Source organism: Stylophora pistillata, chromosome 2, assembly GCF_964205215.1.
Source record: "Stylophora pistillata chromosome 2, jaStyPist1.2, whole genome shotgun sequence".
Classification (NCBI taxonomy): Eukaryota; Metazoa; Cnidaria; class Anthozoa; order Scleractinia; family Pocilloporidae; genus Stylophora; species Stylophora pistillata.
Genome location: NC_142520.1, coordinates 42,780,952 through 42,800,651, shown reverse-complemented (window position 1 = coordinate 42,800,651; position 19,700 = coordinate 42,780,952). Strand labels below are relative to the sequence as shown.

The 19,700-nt window shown below is 38.5% G+C and overlaps 1 protein-coding gene across 1 annotated transcript; it reads left to right on the top strand.

Moving 5' to 3' along the window:
• The first annotated feature begins 1,034 nt into the window (after window positions 1-1,034).
• On the top strand, window positions 1,035-19,538 carry LOC148739628 (diacylglycerol kinase theta-like). The gene is made up of 25 exons (XM_088749518.1): window positions 1,035-1,707; window positions 2,553-2,641; window positions 3,083-3,214; window positions 4,244-4,394; window positions 5,414-5,515; window positions 6,114-6,211; window positions 6,445-6,517; window positions 6,866-6,954; window positions 8,098-8,147; window positions 9,545-9,635; window positions 10,079-10,130; window positions 10,473-10,534; window positions 11,186-11,333; window positions 11,610-11,651; window positions 12,876-12,991; window positions 13,140-13,291; window positions 13,557-13,705; window positions 14,439-14,748; window positions 15,147-15,237; window positions 15,745-15,806; window positions 16,435-16,477; window positions 16,957-17,025; window positions 17,246-17,299; window positions 17,940-18,038; window positions 18,363-19,538. The coding sequence occupies exons 1-25, from the start codon at window positions 1,035-1,037 to the stop codon at window positions 18,474-18,476; spliced, it is 3,111 nt and encodes a 1,036-aa protein (XP_088605644.1). The 3' UTR covers window positions 18,477-19,538.
• Window positions 19,539-19,700: the final 162 nt, after the last annotated feature.

Here is a 19,700-nt window from a genome sequence, read left to right as displayed (position 1 = left end):
CCTTTCACGCCACTCTCTCAGGTTGATAAATCAAAGGAACTACATTCTCCATTCTCATTCAAAGGTCATTTGCTGTATTTTCTTGTCAGTAAATGCCTATGGTGTTTATGCAATAAACAAAATAATGCATGGTTGTTTGTTGATTTGGTCTGTTAATTTCTCTCCTTGTTTTCCACTCAATATCTCACGAGTGAGTGCAGCAAACGAGAAACTTGAATATGAAGGTAGATCCTGGACAAAGTGTTCGTTTCGTCGTTTCGTTTTGGCGTTTCGTCGCTTCGTTATGTCGAGTCGTCGTTTTCCGAGTTCGACTCGTCGAACTTCCAGTTCGTTTCGTCGTATTGTCAGTTCGATTCGTCGGCTGGCCTCTTCGACTCGTTGTTTTACGAGTCCGACTCGTCACCGGCCAAATCGGTTCGTCGTTTTGTCGTTTCGTTATGTCGTTTCGTCGTTTCGTTATGTCGTTTCGTCGTTTCGTTATGTCGTTTCGTCGTTTCCTTATGTCGTTTCGTCGTTTCCTTATGTCGTTTCGTCGTTTCGATTTGTCCACTCAAGAGGGGCTATAATTCAACCTACATTACATGAGGAGTTCGTTTGATTCCTTACACTCTTACATGAGGCAATAATGTGGTATCGATTATTTGCCCTCTGCCAATGGTAATGGATCTATTGAAGAGCTACTTACGGCACAGCATAGAATTCGTCTTGAGTCGAGTAAATGATCGTTTCCATGAAAGTGACAATGGATCAGATTAGATGTGCTACATATTTTGAATTCTAATCTCTTATATGATATAATCTGTTCAAGTTGTCCTTCAGCAGCATTGTTGAAATATATACAAATAAATCAAATGAAGCCTAACACTGCTGTAAAAGGTAAAAATGTTTCATAAATCCGAGTTTTCGCCGATCAACGGCATCATCATCCCTGTGATGCCGTTGATCGGCGAAAGCTCGGATTTATGAAACATTTTTACATTTTACAGCAGTGTTAAAGGCTTCATTCGATTTATATTCTCACTGATAATTATAATATGGTATGGTTATTAAAAGAAAACGCTGATCTCTTGGCGGGACCAGTATCTGTGATCCTTAACTCCTCGTTCCACGAAAAATCCCGCCTTCCGCCTTCCTGGAAAGAGGCTGACGTAGTCCCGGTCCCAAAACAAAGGCCCATTAATGATATTAACAAGCACCTCCGTCCCATCTCTCTCACGCCTATCTTGTCCAAACTCGCTGAAGACCACATCGTTGAGAAAAAAGTTAAACCAGCCGTCTTACGGAGTATCGACCCTCGCCAATTCGGATCTATTCCCAAATCGTCTACCACGCATGCTCTGGTCAACATGACGCATAATTGGCTTGTTAACACCGACGGAAATGGTGCCACGGCAAGAGTAGCCCTACTTGACTTCCGTAAGGCTTTTGACCTTATCGACAATAGTGTTCTCGTTCAAAAACTAGCAACATATGATATTCCGAGTCAAACCAAAAGCTGGATTGTCGATTTTTTGATGAACCGGAAACAAAGAGTCAAACTTGCCCAAGATTGTCACTCTGAATGGCGCTCTGTACCATCCGGCGTCCCCCAGGGAACAAAATTAGGTCCCTGGTTATTTCTCATCATGATTAACGATTTAGACTCCCCAGCCGACTTGTGGAAATACGTGGACGACACATCTTGTTCCGAAATAATTACTAAGGGCAGTGAGAGCAAACTCCAAGAAGCTGTGGATGTCCTTTCAAGATAAGCTAGTATCGATGGGTTCCAACTGAATGAGGCCAAGTGCAAAGAACTACGAATTGGATTCTCTAACAGCAACCACGATTTTGAACCCCTAGTCATAAATGGCAAACCCCTTGAACTAGTCACCAGTGCCAAATTGCTAGGCGTGACCATTAGCCACGATTTAAAGTGGAACATGCACACCTCTGAACTAAGTAGAAAATGTTCCTCTCGTCTCTACTTTTTGAGACAACTCAAGAGATCCAGAGTTGCACCAAGCGAACTTGTGCAATTCTATGTGACATGTATTAGGCCCGTCTTGGAATACGCAAGTCCTGTATTCCACCGTTCTCTACCAAACTACATCAGTGAAGATTTGGAACGGATCCAAAGAAGGGCACTCAGAATCATCTATCCTAACCTGTCATATTGTGTAGCACTAGAAACGGCTGGCCTACCGAAACTTCACGAGAGGAGGGAAAAAATCTCAACCAACCTGTTTGACGAGATAGTCCGTAACCCCACCCATAGACTCCACAGCCTCCTCCCCCAAAGGAAGAGTTGTAGATACGCACTGAGGCGCAAAACTGATTTCACTCTCCCCATATGCAAAACCGAGCGCTTGAAGAATAGTTTTATTTTTAGCCATATTAATAAGATGTAGATAATTTTCCTTCTTTCTTAACGACGAAGTTGTAATATTTTACACGTCCTTTTTATCATCTGTACTTGTAAATATTCCGTAATTCAGCCCATGGCTGCAAGGTGTTTATAATAAAGTATCTATCTATCTATCTAATAATTACTCTGACTTTCTTCATTGCAGTTTGTAACTATTTTGTTCACGAGGAGTGTAAAGAGTTCAGTGTTAGTGACTGCAAGAAGTGTGCTTCATATGTACCTCACATACAGAAGGTATAATACTCCAAGTCAACTCTCTGTCCACTATATATATTGACAAACATTTTTCCTTGTAGTTGCTTTGTTTAGATATAAGTTTCCAAACTCTCCTGACAGACACTCTTGTGGCAAAATCCCATGCAGTTATTTTTTATGTGTGTTTGTGCGGGTACTGCAGATGCTGACATTTTTTGTTGATGCTGCATGCATGTGCAGTGAAATTATTTCGAATTGTTACAGCTAAATTTTCAAACAACTGGAGACTGATATTGGGGTAAAATGCTGTTCAGGACTGGTTTACATGGATATATATAAGTTGTGCAAAAAGCTGAGAAACACTTCTGCCAACAAGAATCCAAAATCTAATTTGGAGACAGGAACTTATTCATGGTCTTCCTTGGGAAGGAAACTTTTTGTTCAGGTATTAGTTGTTCATAATGAGTTTGTTGACAATAGCAATCTGTGCGGCAAGCTCATCATTGGAGAGAAGGAAATCTACCACCCAATGCAAAGTGTGTGCACTGTAAACAAACTTGTGGGAGTGTGGAGTGTTTGGCAAGTGTCAAATGTAGCTGGTGTGGACAGATGGTGAGTGCCTGCAATTTGGTGGTTGTTGCTATTTATAAAACAGACTATGATCTCATTTCCTTTCATTCCTATAGGGATCTGTGGCTAAAAATAGGTCGCTTCTGCTTTTCTGTAAATCATTTTACTTATTGATAAATAAAATGCCAATTTTTAATAGATTTGCTACCATGAATACATCATTTGGAAAATATAAATGATCTACATCTGTTTCTACTGGTTGTTAAATGAGGTAGTTTTATCTATTAAATATCAAAGGTATAATTATATATACAGATCATCTGATAGGGTGCGGAAAAATGGAAAATGATGTGGAAATTTTTAGAAATATCATGCGGAAGAAAGTGACGATTATGCAGAAAAGACACTAGATTATGCGGAAATTTCTGAAACTTTATTAATAAAGTTGTTCCCTTGGCTTTTTCCAACATATAAAATACACATTAATGTCTTACCAAGAATTTTAGTCCTTTATGACATGTTTGACCTTTTGCTGCCATTCGTGGACAGGTATGTCTTCGTTCAATGTAGTTTTGTCATAGTTTTTGTTGTTGAGTTTGTCCGAAGCTTAGTAAATCGGACGAGGAAAACTGGACACCAGAGGTCCCAAAATGTTAAAACAAAAGTAGAACCAAGGCCCATCACCAGAAGATGCATGGAATGCCTGGCAGTTTAAAATTGTTTATGAACGAAAGGCATGTTTTCATCACTGTTTTGGGTGAATAACTTAATTCTTCAAAATGATCAATCTTTTCACTATTTTTGCTTCTGAGGATGGTGGCAGTTGCTTTCTCACTCACTTATATGTAGAAATTTTCTAGTTTTATGCAGAAAAACTCCCCAAGGATGTGGAGGATGGGAAATAGGCGAATTATGCGAATCCGCACCACCGCATCCTGTCAGATTCCCTGTATATATGAAACACAGTCATGTAGCAATTAGATCATGGTTTAAAGGAGAGATGTACTAAATACTCCTGCTATGTGCACTTGCACATGATTGTGTAATTTGCATCGTTTTGATTACTTACAGGCTCATAGCTCTTGTCAATTTATGTTACCCAAAGAATGTGGATTTGGTTATCTTCACAAGCTGTTGTTACCACCATATGCTGTCTCAATGCCAAATGTCACCTTGTGGAGGTCTTGTTCTCAGAACAGGTGCAATTCTGCTACATCAAGAGGTGAGGAAGGAAGGTACCAAAGTGCTGTTGTTAAAAACTGTTTTACATGGATGCATGGGAATGAAATGATAATCATGGTGTTTTTTATGTCTTGTCTTCATGAACAGTTTCTCTGTGTTGATTTCATGTTATAATCAGCTGAGTGATATGCGTAGGTAGGCGTAGGCTAGGGGCAATTATTAAGTCAGGATCAGTCAATGGTATAATTCACCCCTTAACTTGATCCTAGACATGTGGTCCTTCTATCAGAATCTAGTGGTAGTTCTTCCAACCCTGGAGTGTATATGTGTAGCAGCAAATTTTTAGGAGAAAATGGCAAATAATTGTTGCACAATGGTGTGGCCTTTGAAGACTCAGCATTTGAAATAGAGGAAGCCAAGCTATTTCAGGGCTGGACACTAACTTTTCAACTTACTAGCCAAGTGGCTGGTGTCAACTTAGATGACTTGTTACAACAATTTCAGTTTGTTTTATGAGCCAAACTGGCCTGTGGAAACTGAAAACCACTAGCCAAAACTGAATTTCCACTAGTCTGTGGCTAGTTGGCTACAGTTAGTGTTGAGCCCTGTAATTACATGCCTTTTGTACTGCGAGTGACTTGAAATCTTCTGTTTGTTTTATATTGAAGCTGGGATGAGCTTCATTTAATGGTGACCCATCAGGCTTGTAACTCTTCTCTCCCCTCGTTTTATCTGTTAGACTAATAACTTATTATTAGAAACCGGATCATTGGATAATGCAATTCAAGACTTTTTATTGGCTTAGCCATTATGGTATATGAGCCAATATACCATAATCTAATATCTGTACATTGTAACATCCGGTTTCTTCCTACAAAATAAAGTCGAGAAGATTTATCTGACATCTTGGGGGCATTTCTTTTAATAAAACAATTATTCCACTTGCACTTGTTGGATATGAGATGATTATAGCCAACTCGGTGCTACGCACCTCGTTGGCTATCTATCATCTCACATTCAATGTGCACTCGTGGAACAATTGTTAATTATCATCCATAGGTATGCAGACTGGTATGGTAGACGATGATGATGGTATAGTCTCAGATGACCCGCCCCGCCATAATACAGACACAAGCAGTTTATCTTTTGATCATGATGCAGGTATGAGTTTATCACTTATTAATATATAAGGCAAGAAATTTTGGAGATTTAATTGGTTGACAGCAATTCACCATTACAATGTAATTTTGGTATAATGGCAAAAATGGATGGTATAACAAGGTTACCAATGACAACACGGTGAGGAAAGATTGTTATGAATGCTGACGCCTGTGTTTGTCTTTCCAATTGCAACAAAATAAAGGTCTCCTGTATGTGCATTACCAAAATTTTCTTGACTTTTATTATAAACAAATAATAGCAAGACTTATGGGTGGTATTTGTCAATAATACTGGCCCAAATTTATTGATATTAATTTTCAAAATTTTCCAAATACCACTTACTCCTTCACGGTATGTGGTATTTTGGACAATTTTGGAATATCACTTGAATGTGGTATTACTGCAAAATACCATGGTGACCACAAATCATGCTATTACCTACTATTACCTGACTGTGTTTGGATGTGTTGATTTGTAGCAAGTATAGTTCTTCCCTCAACCTCTGTATTCATGGAACCTCATAATGATGTTTATACATGCTAAGTAATATAATAATTATAATTAATACTAATAAAAGAAATTTCATTCCTTGTAATAGATGAAACTTATTTAAAGATTTATGATGGCAACTTAACAGATCCAAAACTTTGTAAAAACATAGTGATTCCAAGGACAGCTCAAGCCAGCAATGTTCTAGTGAGTATGCAACTCAGGTGTAACTTGTAACACTCTGATAAATTTGTGGAAACTATAGTTGAAACAAGACCAGAATTTACTTCTAAAAAAGCTGAGGTAGGTGAATGGTTTGGCAGTGGGGTCTGCAGTTTGCAAAGTACTTGATGTAGACTAAATTATTAGCAAAATGGTATTATAAATTGCAGCTTCAAATTTTAGGATTATTGTTTATTTTTTTTCCCATGGTTTCTTAGGAAGAAGCCCTGAAAAAATTTCACATCACAGATGATCCCAGCAATTATTACCTTGCAAGAGCTGTTGATGAAGGTGAGATAACAAGGACTCTCAAGTTCAAAATCTCCATTCTCTTCATGCACTGTCTGCTTTATATTCTTTTAGTTATAACTTTATCCTTGAGAAGCTGCTTTGAAATCTGCGTCAGTTTTACATGACTGTTTTTCCCTCTCCCCACCTTTCTGCTGGTCATCATATCACTTTTTGTAAGGAGAAATTAATTTTTGATCAGTCTCATGAGCAAAAAGGTTGATTTCTTTTAAAAATGTGATTGAAATAATCCATGTTTACAAGGTGCATTTTGTTTTCTACAAAGTCTTCTAGAACCAGCATATTTTGGTGTTTTAATTTTATCATGATTTTATCTCTTGCTGTGTAAAGATAATGAGCGTGCCCTTGATCCTGAAGAGAAACCTCATCAGTTTGTTGAAAGAAATTCATCCAAACCTTTAATCTTCCTTCGAATGAAGGTAGGATTGTAGTCATGACATATTGGCCCAAGGAAGTGTTCTAAATAATATTCAGGTTGATGTGGTTTCAATTACATTACTGTCACATTGACAGGTTTTTAGTAGAGGATTGAGCGATATACCGTGTATAATTATCTTGCACCTTCTCCTAAACCAGTCAGATGCTAACTAGATCACATGATATTACTACTAACCCTTTACACCCCATCACCCATACATCAGTATGCATATTCCATACTGTTCTCTATAAAAAATAGAAATAAATAAAATTGTGAATTTATATTGCGCAGTTTCCATGACGGGATGATCAACTGTGCATTACAACAATGCATGGAATAAATACTAATTATATCACTACAACAATGCATGAAATATAATTATACTAATTACATCATTACAACAATGCTTTGTAATAGATACCAGTTACATCATGTGTAGTATTAAATATTAAAAGCTGAGCTAAGAGTAAAAAGCCTTTAGTTACTAAAAAAATGCGTCTTTAAGAGTTTTTTTTAAAAGTGTGGACAGATTTAGCCAGTTCCTTTATTGCTGATAGGGAGAGTTTGCTTAACAATCAAGAGCTTTTTTAGTGGTTGATCATTTCTGTTATTCTCCTAACCTTAACGTTTGAGTCAAGGGTGTTACTGTAAGGAGAAATTAGATGCTAATCACTCTTAGGGTTAAAGGGTTCATATTGTTGGATATGTCCATTTTACTACAACAGTAACTGTAACAGTGTATGTAATACTTTGTGTTCTTCTTAATTATTACGGTAATAATCATGTTAATTTATTTCTGGATATTATTTTTTTATCTTATTTTTACCTCACACTTTTTTTTCTTGTTTTCCTTTTTGTTTTTCTTCTTTCATTTGTAGTCAACTACCCAAAATCTAAGTATTACTGTTTGATTGATTTAACCAGTATGTTACCCAGCCTGATTAGCTTTTTAGTTATTCTGAGTCTACTAGCCATTCCCTTTCCCAGCTGTCCTCCTATCATGATATTAAATTTTTAATTTATTATTAATTTTTTTAAATAATATTTTTCTTGTAAACAAGGTTACAAGTCAGCAATTGGTTCTTGCTTTTGGACATTTAAAATTGTTCTCTTTTCATTTTTTTTAATCAATTCCCCACTGCAGAGTGCAGATAGACGGAAAGGATATATAAGAGTTTACCCTGGAATGATAAAGTGAGTAAATGTAATTATGATCATTATTAAATTGTAATTGGCTGGTACAATGTTTATGTCATTAAAAGGTGTAACCCCGAAAGGTCACATGTGTAGCGAGGGTCGTAAGCGACGAATTTGGAGACCAGACAATTGTAACGCACAACGTAAACTTTAATTGAAATAGCGTAAAAGGGCAGCGGCTTGTAGAATGATAGATAGATGATTCGATTTGTAGCTTTACATAGCGGTAAGGTCTTGTTGCAGTGAGATTTGTTGTGGTTCGAACTAGAAAGCAAAGAAAGGAACCTAAATGAGCCGACGCCTGTGGATGGACTTCTTAATCTAGACGCACGTGTTATAGAATCGCGTAAATACACAAGCGCTAAAGATAATCATGCCAATTAAGATAATGAAGCTAACTATAACAATCAAGTAAATATAATGGCTTACTTTAGTCTGGCTCCTAGCGGTAATAGGTAGCTGATATGTGGCGGTGAAAAGGAAAGTAGCGTTTAGCGAACAAGTAGCGTTGCAACAATAAACCTCTCAAAGAACTACGTCCCTTACACAATGAAATCTGATCGCTAAACCTGTCACGCAAATATGTACAGTTGCGCAAGAAGTAAATAATCAACGAGAACAAGACAGGAATCACGGCTAAATATAAACAAACGAACTATTATGGTGTGAAAGGATCAAAAGGATCAATTTGAATCAGGCCATACTCTTAACCCTTTTATACCCTGACATCAGTAATTACCTACTCTCCATACTGTTTTGTACAACTTTCCCGTGGTGCTGACAAAGAGAATTTGCTTAACAATCAATAGCTTCTTTAGTTGGTGATCATTTTCTATATTCTCGTGACCTTAAGGTGTGACTCAGGGGGGTACTGTGAGGAGGAAGTAGATGCTTGTCACTCTTTGGGGTCTAAGGGCCAAGCCCATGTCTCTGAGAGTTATGTCATATTGGGAGATTGGTGTGATTTTGCAGGAATCTGGCAGAAATATTCAAAGTACTCCGGATTATGAAGTCTTCAATTTTGTAGGAAAGTGATCCTGGTAGTAATAAACCCTACTTATAGAGTAGTGGAAATAAGCCCTGAAAAAAATTCAGGCCCCTGTGGGATTTGAAACCATGACCTTTGTGATACCTGTACGTGCAGTGCTCTAGTTCATGAAAATTGATCAGTCCCGTCTGCATAATTTGTTGATGCTTAAACATTTCTTTGGTAAGTTGAGAGATATCCCCCTCTTAGAATGTTGAAAATCTGTGTGTACTGATTGCCTTTTTTTTTTTCTCAACTTTTTAACCACCCACATGCTCCATGTAAGGACAAAACTGCATTTTTTCCTCAGCTGTGGGTGTTTAAATAATTATAGTGAACAAATTATTTTGTAACATACCCAATACAGTGCGGCAGGAACATTTAAGACAATCCCAGTGACTGCACAGACAACTGTTACAGATGTGATAAGTGCTGCTTTAGAGAAATTTGGATTGAAGGTTTGTCTCAAGCTTCAGTGCGGTATGTCATCAATTTTTGAGGTGCTCTCCTCCCTCCCTTTCTTCCTTGCTTTTTTCCTTCCCGCCCCCTCCACCCTCACACCCCTTCATCTTCTCTTGATTGTTTCTCAATTCCTCCCTCCTTTCTTTCACTGCTTCCTCCCTGTCCCTTGCTCCCTTCCTCTTTCCTTTACTTTCTCGCTTCCATGATTCCTTTTCCTTCCCTCTCTTTTCTCACTCTCATCCTTTCTCTCACCTAGTTCACTTCCATCACTCTTCTCCTCATTATGTAGTCCAATCTTTTGGAACATTTTCAATCTTTCCTTTTGTTTCACAGGACTGCTTTTTAATGCAACTTAAAATAAATTAAATACTGGTTGAGTGAAGTTTGAATGGAATTCCTCTGGTTTTTTTTTAACTAAGAAATTAATTCTTATGCACAGGGTGCCAATGAAAATGACTTTTCCCTGACTGAAGTACACCTAACTCAAGGAGGTAACATATCCCATGTTATGTAGACTTTTGTAAACTTATTTTTCATGACTGAGGTCATAATGGGATAAAGGACATTTGCTCTAGTTATTAACTCAATACTGCACACAATACCGACTGAAAGAATAGCAGCATTACACGCGCATATTATGCTTGTAAATCCGCCATATTGCACGCAATTTACACGCAAATTACGCGCGGGTGAAAGAAATACTCGAAAGCGCGTGTAGAAAATTACTCGCAAATTCTTCATAGAACTCCATGCAGTGCATTCAATTTCAAATTTAGCACTTTTGATAATTAACCTGCCAGTTCACACCACTTTTATTCTTATTGAATTATCAGTCCATGAACGAAGAATGGAACACAATGACTGTCCGTGGAAATCCTTGATGGATAGTAGAAAAGTAAGATTTTTTTATTAATCAGTAGGACTTTGGAATGCATGTAATGTTCAGCTTTTGTTTCAAATTAATAATAAGCCTTTGAACTTTGTAAAGGCTATCAATTGGGAGGACTGATACTTTTTCTTCTAAGTTCTCAATGTAAATGACATTTTCTTCACGGACTCTAATACATTTATTACCTTTATATTTCCTCAACTGAGTGAACGTTCTTCAGGAAATCGCCTTCCCCTTCTCACTCACGAAAGTTGACCCCTTCCTTTGTTTTGGACTCTCCCAAAATTCTCCCATCATTTTTTTTTGTTTGTTTGTTTTAATTATCTGAGTGAGGCACTTCTCTGTCTTTTCACCTTCCAATTGACTTCCTCTAAAGTTTCAATCATGGTGGCTATTCTCAAATTTATGGCCATCTGGATTTTGATTTTTACCAGATTGAATTCTTTTTAGAATGTACTGAACCAGGAAAGTTCTGCCGGATTACATAGCCATAATTTTGCTCTTTATATAATTTCGTGCTTCCAGCTATTCTGTCTTTAATTATAACTTTCTTTGATAAGTGCAAAGTGATTTCTAATGATATATATTAACAAATATTGCTTTTATCTGAAGATCGTAGGTTCTCTATAAAATTGACTTAATGTCTTTTCTTTGCAGAAGTCTGTAAGGAAAATGAAACTCACAAGATTCTACTTGAGGCAAAACTTAGAACCCTTGGGAAGTGTATGCATTTGTGTTGGCAGTCTCCCAGTAGGCCTGGAACCAAGTAAATACAAAACTTTGATTGGCGACATTCTAGGAGAAAGTGAGTTCTGTTTTGTTTGTTTGTGAGATGCTTATAGACAAGTGACTTTGTTTTATGCGAGATTAATTTCGTCCCCTGAGTCCTCGTTCGCTTGACAACCTGTCACGTTCATTCCGCTTTGCAAGGGGAACGGAGGTTTGGGAACGAGTTGACAAGAGACATTTTAGTGGCCAAATGACTTGCTCATTGGAATCTTCTGAGGACGGTTTCTGGTTTTGGTTGTTCTCATCCTCTTTCTTCATTTCAGTTAACAGTTTGAGTGTAATTGTTTTGCAGCTATGGAATATTGTGAGATGAAAAGTGTGTTTCCAAGTTATGGTGAGCTACTAGATTCTAAAGTTCAGTGCATGAAGCTATTTACACAAGTATTATTACAGTTTATAACCCACCCATTGATTTTGGCGCGATTTTATTGTTTACTATACGTCACGTGGTGCAAAATCACAGGAAAGGTATCACGCAATAACCCCCGTCCGCGTCGATACTTGCCCTCCGATTTTTTCCCAGCAAAAATAAAAAAACACAGTCAATACAAGAGTGTCAACTTATCCGTTCTCCTATTTACATGGAAGGAAATCAAACTCGTTTTTTTTGCTTGCTCGCGTCAATCACGCGCATTCGCCATCAGATCACCACTGGCTTTTTTTGTTTGTTTACGCGCAGTTTAATTGCGATGTGGAAATTAATGGAAGGGTTATAAAATAAATAAACCCTGTTCTGGCTTGCTGGTATGTCGGCTGATAATGTCCTTGGCTGAGAGATTGTCCTCAAAATTTCATATTTGCCCTCAAGGCTTCGCTTCTCGGCCAAATACTCATTTTTCGGACAATCTCTCAGCCGCGGACATTATCAGCCGACATACCAGCCGCCCGAAGGCGTTTATTTACTAAATATCGCTGGCAGTGCCGGTAGGCAAGATAAGGCGAATCCTGTGTTCTGATTGGCTTTCAACTCGTTTAAGGTTTTGTCCCATTGTTAATTTGTAAGAAAGCGGGGTTAGCTCTGTTTGATGAAGCATTTGGACCGAGTGCTATGTCCTTTTTTTTTTTGCATATTTAATACCTTACGTGCTTTTCTTCGTTTTGACAGACTGCAATGCTTACTTTGAAATTCCATTACTGCTCCCTGGTGACATACGAGACTGCCTAAGAATTACGTGGCATGTAAACCGGCTGCATTTAATTATACAATGACATTTCTCCACCCGGGTTGCAGGAGTGTTATTTATATAGATGTTAACTTTGGAGAGATCAATCTGTTTACGCCATAGATGGAAGATAATGCATTTTATAGATATCAATGACTTATCTTTGATCACTCAAAGATAAGTCATTGAGTTTTACTTTGTGGAATTCGAAAGACAATCCTGCGAGAGTAGAACCGCCGCTTTTGTCAATCAGAAATCAGGAATGGCATAAAAACACTCGCTCGCGAAGCTGGTCATATGACAATGACGACTGAGGAGGTTTATTTTTTTCTTTTGTTTTTGTAGTTTTTTACCGTTAATTACGTCACCAATGTTGACATTGTAACTCTTTCCAGGTATGGTGTTTGTGTTATTTCCTGCCGCTGACACAGCAGCCGATGCTGTAAATAAATTAAAAAATTCCACTATGGACAACAAAGAGCTGTTTGTGAGAGTCCTACCCACTATTCATGTAAGTAGCTGCAAATTCAAGAGCAAAGGTTTTTCTCTAGAGTATTTCTGGAAGTAGTCAAAAAAAAAAGCTAAAAACAAAGAGGATTGACCTGAATCAAAAAAGGAGTGATGCTTATCCTGTCGTTTTTGTTTCTTCCTTCTTGTAGCCTGGGCTGTTCCCCCCTGGAAGCCAACCCCTTCTAGTACTGGTTAACTCCAGAAGTGGAGGTGGTCAGGGGGCCGACATGTCAGCAGCTTTCCAGAGACTGCTCAACCGTCATCAAGTGTACAGCCTCACAGAAGGGGGCCCATTATTAGGGTATGTTTAACTCCTGCCCTTCGTATCTAGAAAACTGTTTTTTGCAATTGAAGTTGAAGTTTATTCATTACTAAGTACGTAGCAGTTCGAAAACTGATTTGTGTATTTACATAACAAATATTAAGTCACTGTGATACAAATCTAATTTTGTCGTTTAAGTTGCATCTTGATCAGTTAGAGCTATTTTATACCCAATGCTACTAGCCTTGTTTTCTTCTCTCATCTTTGTCCCGTGGTCTAGAATTGATTATTGTGTTTGTTTTAGATTTTACGCTTTCAGATCTATTCCTGATTTTCGTGTCTTGATCTGTGGTGGTGATGGGACAGTTGGCTGGGTGTTGTCGTGTTTGGATGATGTTGTTCAAGAGTTGAAGTGCAAGTTACCTGCATCAGCAGTACTTCCTCTTGGCACTGGTAAGTGGATTGTTACAAGTGACTCTTGTAAACTGCGAGTTAGAGAAAATTTCTTTCCAGAGTCGAACATAAAGCCTTGTCTAGGTTTTGTTGTACTGGGCTGTGTGATCGATCTCAAGACTCTTGCGACAAACTTGGTCAATTGGATGGAAATCTAAAACTAGCCTCGACTTTGCCTCACGTGCTTCTAAGGGATGGACACTTTAAAAAGTCGTGCAAACTTTCCAGTTTAATTGTTTAGGCCTCAACAGCCTTTGTATTTAAAAGAAGATCAACGAACGATCAGCGATAATTATTCGAAGCTTAATGCTTCATGTGACAATTAAATGAGCGTTTCCAGCACGTGGTTGACAACTAGAGGTTTACAGTGATAGACAAACCGCTATGACGCATTTGAAAAGCTGTCGTTTCAATCGTTAGCCCTTCCTCGGAGTAAAGTAGATGGAGAATAGGTTGGAAATTGCCTGAGACTCTTGACTTCGGGACAAGCCATTACTCATCGCCTATGAGGAATTTTAATATTCTTAAGATTTCCCCCTTTGTACTCTGTTGGGAAGGACTGACGCCCACTCCCCTCTCGTGATTGATAATTTCTTTGTGGAGATTTCGTTAGTGGATACAGATTGAGATGGAAGTTGGATGAGATTCTCAGCTTGCATGTACTGATCTCTCTAGTGTTCTTCTTAGTGGATAGATAATGTGTGGGAAACTAAATCAGATTGTAAACGTACAGGTAATGATCTCTCTCGTATCCTCCATTGGGGAAGTGGTTACTCTGGCGGCGAGAGTCCTGTATCGCTACTCATGGCCATTGAACAGGCTCACGAAGTGTTTCTTGATAGATGGTGTGTCATGTTTGACTCCGTGGACACTAACGTTCCTGACACACTGTCAAACGACAGCGCACTTGGTTCGATGGGAGGAAGAGAGGACGATCCTAGTATTTTTACGATGAATAACTACTTTGGCATCGGAATTGGAGCTGAGCTTTGTTTAGATTTTCATCTTCAGAGAGAGGAAGCACCTGATAAATTCCATAGCAGGTGAGGATGCAAAAAAAGTAAATCTACTTGTTACAGTAGTTTTACATCCGCTCGATTTAAGGAACAGTGTTGATTGCTAAGGCTATTGGATGGCACTTGCAATTGATAACAAATGTTTCATAGTCTTCTGAGTTGTTCTCTTTGTCGTCTGTATTTCGAATTCATCTGTGGGAATGTGCGTGCCCGACTCTATTTATCACTTTAGATGTCTTACAGACTACCTCCCCCTTCCCACCCTCCAAAGGTTATTAACGGACACGGAGCAGTCAAACGTCCAATAGATTTTAACTTCCTTCGTAAGCGCTTTTGAAAGTGGATAGGTTAGAAAACTTCGACCTTGCGTTTTATGATTTATTGTAAGTAAGAGTTCGTCGATTCTGTGATTTTTCTTTTTTCAGGCTTCATAACAAAGGAGTTTACTTTAGAGCAGGGATAAAGAAAATGGTCAAAGGCTACTCGCGGACATTTACTCACGAAGTCGAAATAGAGGTGATTAATCTGTAGAACGTAGATATTGGAATAGCTTACATGGTTGCCTTCATGGGATGAATTCGGTATTCTTAGAAAGCGTCTCTTTACCCACAGCGAACGGCCGAATAAACCCGACAAAATCCCGCGAAAGGGGAAGGGGGAGGATGTTAATCTACGATGAATTAGCATCACAATCAGGTGGAATAGCAATAGTTACAGTAGCCTCACTTTGCGAAAGCGTTAAAAGCTTCTATACTGGGAAGGTGTTTGTCTTGTTTACAAACTTAACTCATTTAATATTGAGTGTTGTCCTAAAATCATCATCGTTTGTCAGTTGTATTCAACACTGAGTGATTGAACGCCAAGTAGTTGAAGGCGTTTGTCTTAAAAATTTAACGCCCGAATGAGATGGTTTTTGGAGTATCCCTTGGTACTTTTTTTCCTGTTGTACTCCTTACGGTTCCAGTGATCTATCTTTCTCTCGTTTCTCAGCATTTTCATTTCTAATTTTCTGTTTCGCTACAGATTGATGGCAAAAAAATTGACTTACCAACACTAGAAGGAATTGTTATTCTTAACATAGGCAGGTTAGTGAAAGCTGGAAGTTGAAGTCAGTGAAAAGAATTCGAATCAGTGTTGCAGTGGTGAAATTTCCAATTGAGTGGATTGAGAAAACAGATAAGAATCGGTTTCAAAGCGTAATTTTAAGATGCTCAGTTTTCATCCTGAAGTCAAAATAGTACTATTTTAGGTCAACACGATGTATTTCATTTCATTAAAATCTGATTCCTTTACGGGAACGAAGAAGGTACAAAAAGTGGCCATTTTCGATATATCAAAATTCAAACTTGGCTGCCAGGATTGGGGGAACAAAACAAAGGAACAACATCGAGGTTGAGGGATGAATAATCAATTTCTTTAGTTGTATACCCCAAGCCTCAGAGCCATGCTAGCATTTTAATAAATCGAAAATGGCCTAATTGTCTCGCGCTCGTCATGTGACTTTGCAGCCCGGTCGGATGTAGCACCCAGACTGTATCTGGCTGGAAGGCATGGGTTCGAATCTAGTTAAAGTTGAACTTTAAAGTTTTCTTTTCTGATTTTTCATTGGTAGCAGTTCAGGTGCGAGTATCGCTTCTATACACGTGAGGGATTTTTTTTTCATTTGTATTTAGTTTTCCCTTTAATTTTTTATAATTTCTTTTGTCCGACTAGTTGGGGAGCAGGTACGGATGCATGGGGACCAGACAAAGAAGATGTATGTAATACGACTTGAATTTAGCATTGATCTCTGTCCTTTTTGTCCCAGGCAAGTGAGGTCTTTAAAAACACGCAGTCGAGACAATCGCTATATCTGCCGACATACATCTCGGCCGATATATCAATCGAGTCGCGACCGAGTATCGACCGAGTCTCAAATGAGTATCGGTCGAGTATCGACCAACTCTCGCCCGATATACCGACCGATATATCGTTTAAGAACACCTACACAGAAGTAATCACAAGGGCCAACCAGAAAAGACAAAATTGCAAGTACATGTAGCCAACGAGAACGCCATCATTTGTGTGTACGAATGTTGCAAATGACCAAAACACGGTGGTTTTGGTTTTGTTCCTGATTAGTTCAGATGGTGACTTGAGATATCTGGACCAATCACAAAGCAAAGTTAATCAAAACAGATGCGATCCCGGATTCCTCTTCGACTCGTAATTGAGAATTGCTGACTCTGTTTGCAGGGTTATGCCTCAGCTTGTCACTGTGACGGTCTTGTAGAGGTAGTTGGACTTCAGGGAGTCATGCACATGGTAAGTCAGAATCACTTCCGGCTTTGCCTTTTATGCCCTAACATCAGCAGGTGGATTCTCTATACAGTTCTCTCCAATCTGCACCACGTGATGTTTCACTACTAACTGCCTTATTTTTTGTACCCAGCCTTGTCATTTCTTACGTATGTGGATCGGAAACGTTTTCATTTAGCAGTGAATATGAAGATGAGTGTTTTTTTTTTTTCTTTTTTACTTATAGGGTCAAATTCAAAGTGGAATCAGGACTGGTATCCGACTGGCACAGGGAGCCCAGGTAAAGATTTCTCGTTGTAATCCAGTAAACTAATGCAGCCATAAGTCAGTTATTCTCTCTTATTTTTATCTTGTCATTCTTGTTTGTCACATTACCATGTTGGCGAAGAATGATTTCCACCCTTCCCCAAGCCCACGTGTAACCGTACCCTCCCTTTTGTTTCTCCACGGGGCGGGAAGAGTACGGCTACGGCTACACGTGGGTATTCTTTTTCGTTCTCCCCTGAGAAGAAAGAGCGCGAGCTCTGGTTTTCGAACATCGGCTAGGGAAAAATAGGGTATTTTGCCCAAGTAACCAATAAGTATAGGCAATGACACGATTTCGAGTGCAGTTGGGTGTTAATGAGCCTGAGTAAATTTCTCAAAGACAGCAAAATTGCCCCAATAGCGTAGTTCCATTTCTCTGTATAGAAAATACACAACTCACAATTCCACCATTCGCTCTAACGAGGGACTAACGCTCGAAACGTCAGCTTCAAACACCCTCCATGGTGGTCAATCTGTAATATCAACTCAGCTGATAAAACCAAATTATGTTCTAATATCTCCACCGACGCAGCAGCACAGTTTCTTTAGAAACTGACCCTCTTTATTCACGCACTTCGATCCTTTTTTATCCATTATTATGATTTTTATTACAGATAAATATCAAATTAAAATCAGAGATGCCTGTACAAATAGATGGTGAACCTTGGATGCAGCCTCCGGGTAATGTGATCGTGCGGCCCATACTAACACAGGTATTGTACAGAAAACTGTGTAATAACTTTGTTAAAGACTACTGGCCGGAGAAAATAAAAGGCTCGGATCTCTGTGATAAAGTTGCACGTGGGACATCCCGGAAACCAATTTAATCTTATCCTTTTTTTAGCTAAGAAGCATATGTGTTTTTTTTTAACATTGACATCCAAGAATTCAGTTAAAGTTTATAACCGGACTACTTTAGTCAGAGTTCTTACTTAAATATATATATATATATATATATATATTGGTAGAGCAAAAACGGCTAACGAACACTTCTCGAAATTTCCTCTCTAGTTCATTTTACTTCTTGTTTTCTTTAGGCACTGATGCTTTCAAAGAGGAAAGTTAAAGTGAAAAACCTAAGAAGACCTTCAAGCTCGTCTCGTCGTCCTTCAACTCCCAGCGCAACGAGAACTATTTTTTATGACGATTAAACAGAGTTTTCCCGGGCCTTTTCTCACGGAAGAAAATAATCTTACATATAAAAGTTACTCACAATTATAGCCGCTTCATTAGAAACTATGCTGAAGATTTGTAGCAGCTCTGATTTTTATTTAACTTGTTTATCTTGCAAAGTTCATCTAGTAAGGTATTGTTTCAGCCGAGAAAATGTAATTTAAATTTTGAAGAAAACTATTGTCATTTGTATAGCTCTGGTTGTACGCTGTCTTGCTGACGTCTGTAAATATAAATAGTTCAGACTAAAATACGTCTTCATCAGGCGTCACCACTCGAACCTCTTCGCTGTAACTGACCTTTTATGACAGAGCTTAAGAACGAAATGTCACGTCAAAGGTACGCAGTCAACAACGCGGGCTCAAGCATACGTGGTTTAAAATTTAGCGAAATTTGCGGAAAGAAAAAGGAGCTAACATTTGAAACTAAGGCATTTTGTTGTCGTCGAAGACATTTTCCTATTTCCAAAGTTTTAAACGAGAAAATTTGTTTTGGAAAATATTTAAGGGGTGTACAAAGTTTTTGAAGTTTTCTGTAAAACAAAAGCGGCAAGGAAAACGACGCCTAGAAGCAACAGAATTGAAAATCAACAAGGCAAACGACTCAAAATCAGTTTTCCTGCGGGAAAATCTGGTGCGTGCGCATACGTTCTTCAGCTCTATTACCATTTCTGCTGTTGGACTCCATTTGTAGCAACGGCCACAATACTTTCATTGAAGTGGTATAAAGTAATTCAGAAACTGCGTTACAGCCAGACTCGGTCTTTCTCTACTCGCTCGTAAAAGCGCATAGGCGTCGTAGTCGACAATACGCGCTAAAGAACCAAACTCATACCATGCTATTCTACAGTCATGTCAAAAGTACAAATTAAAGTGATAAAACCTCTGTCTTGAGGTGGAGTTCAAAGCTTAGCTTGCCCCACCAATTTATACCATTTTCAAAGAAATAAACATTTGCGCCTTTAAATTTATTGGAATGTGTCATTATAAAAAAATAGATTAATGTAGTTGTGTTCCGAAGGAATTAAATTTGTGAAATAACCTTTTCATGGCATTTTTTTTTTGTTCTCTTTAGAGGCAAAGCGGCTGTTGGGCTCGGAGAAGAGAGGTGACGCCTTTCTTCGAATTAAGAAACATTCAAACAGAATAATTTATTAAAACGAATGTTCGATATTATGAGTAATTCAAGGCCATTTACCTACC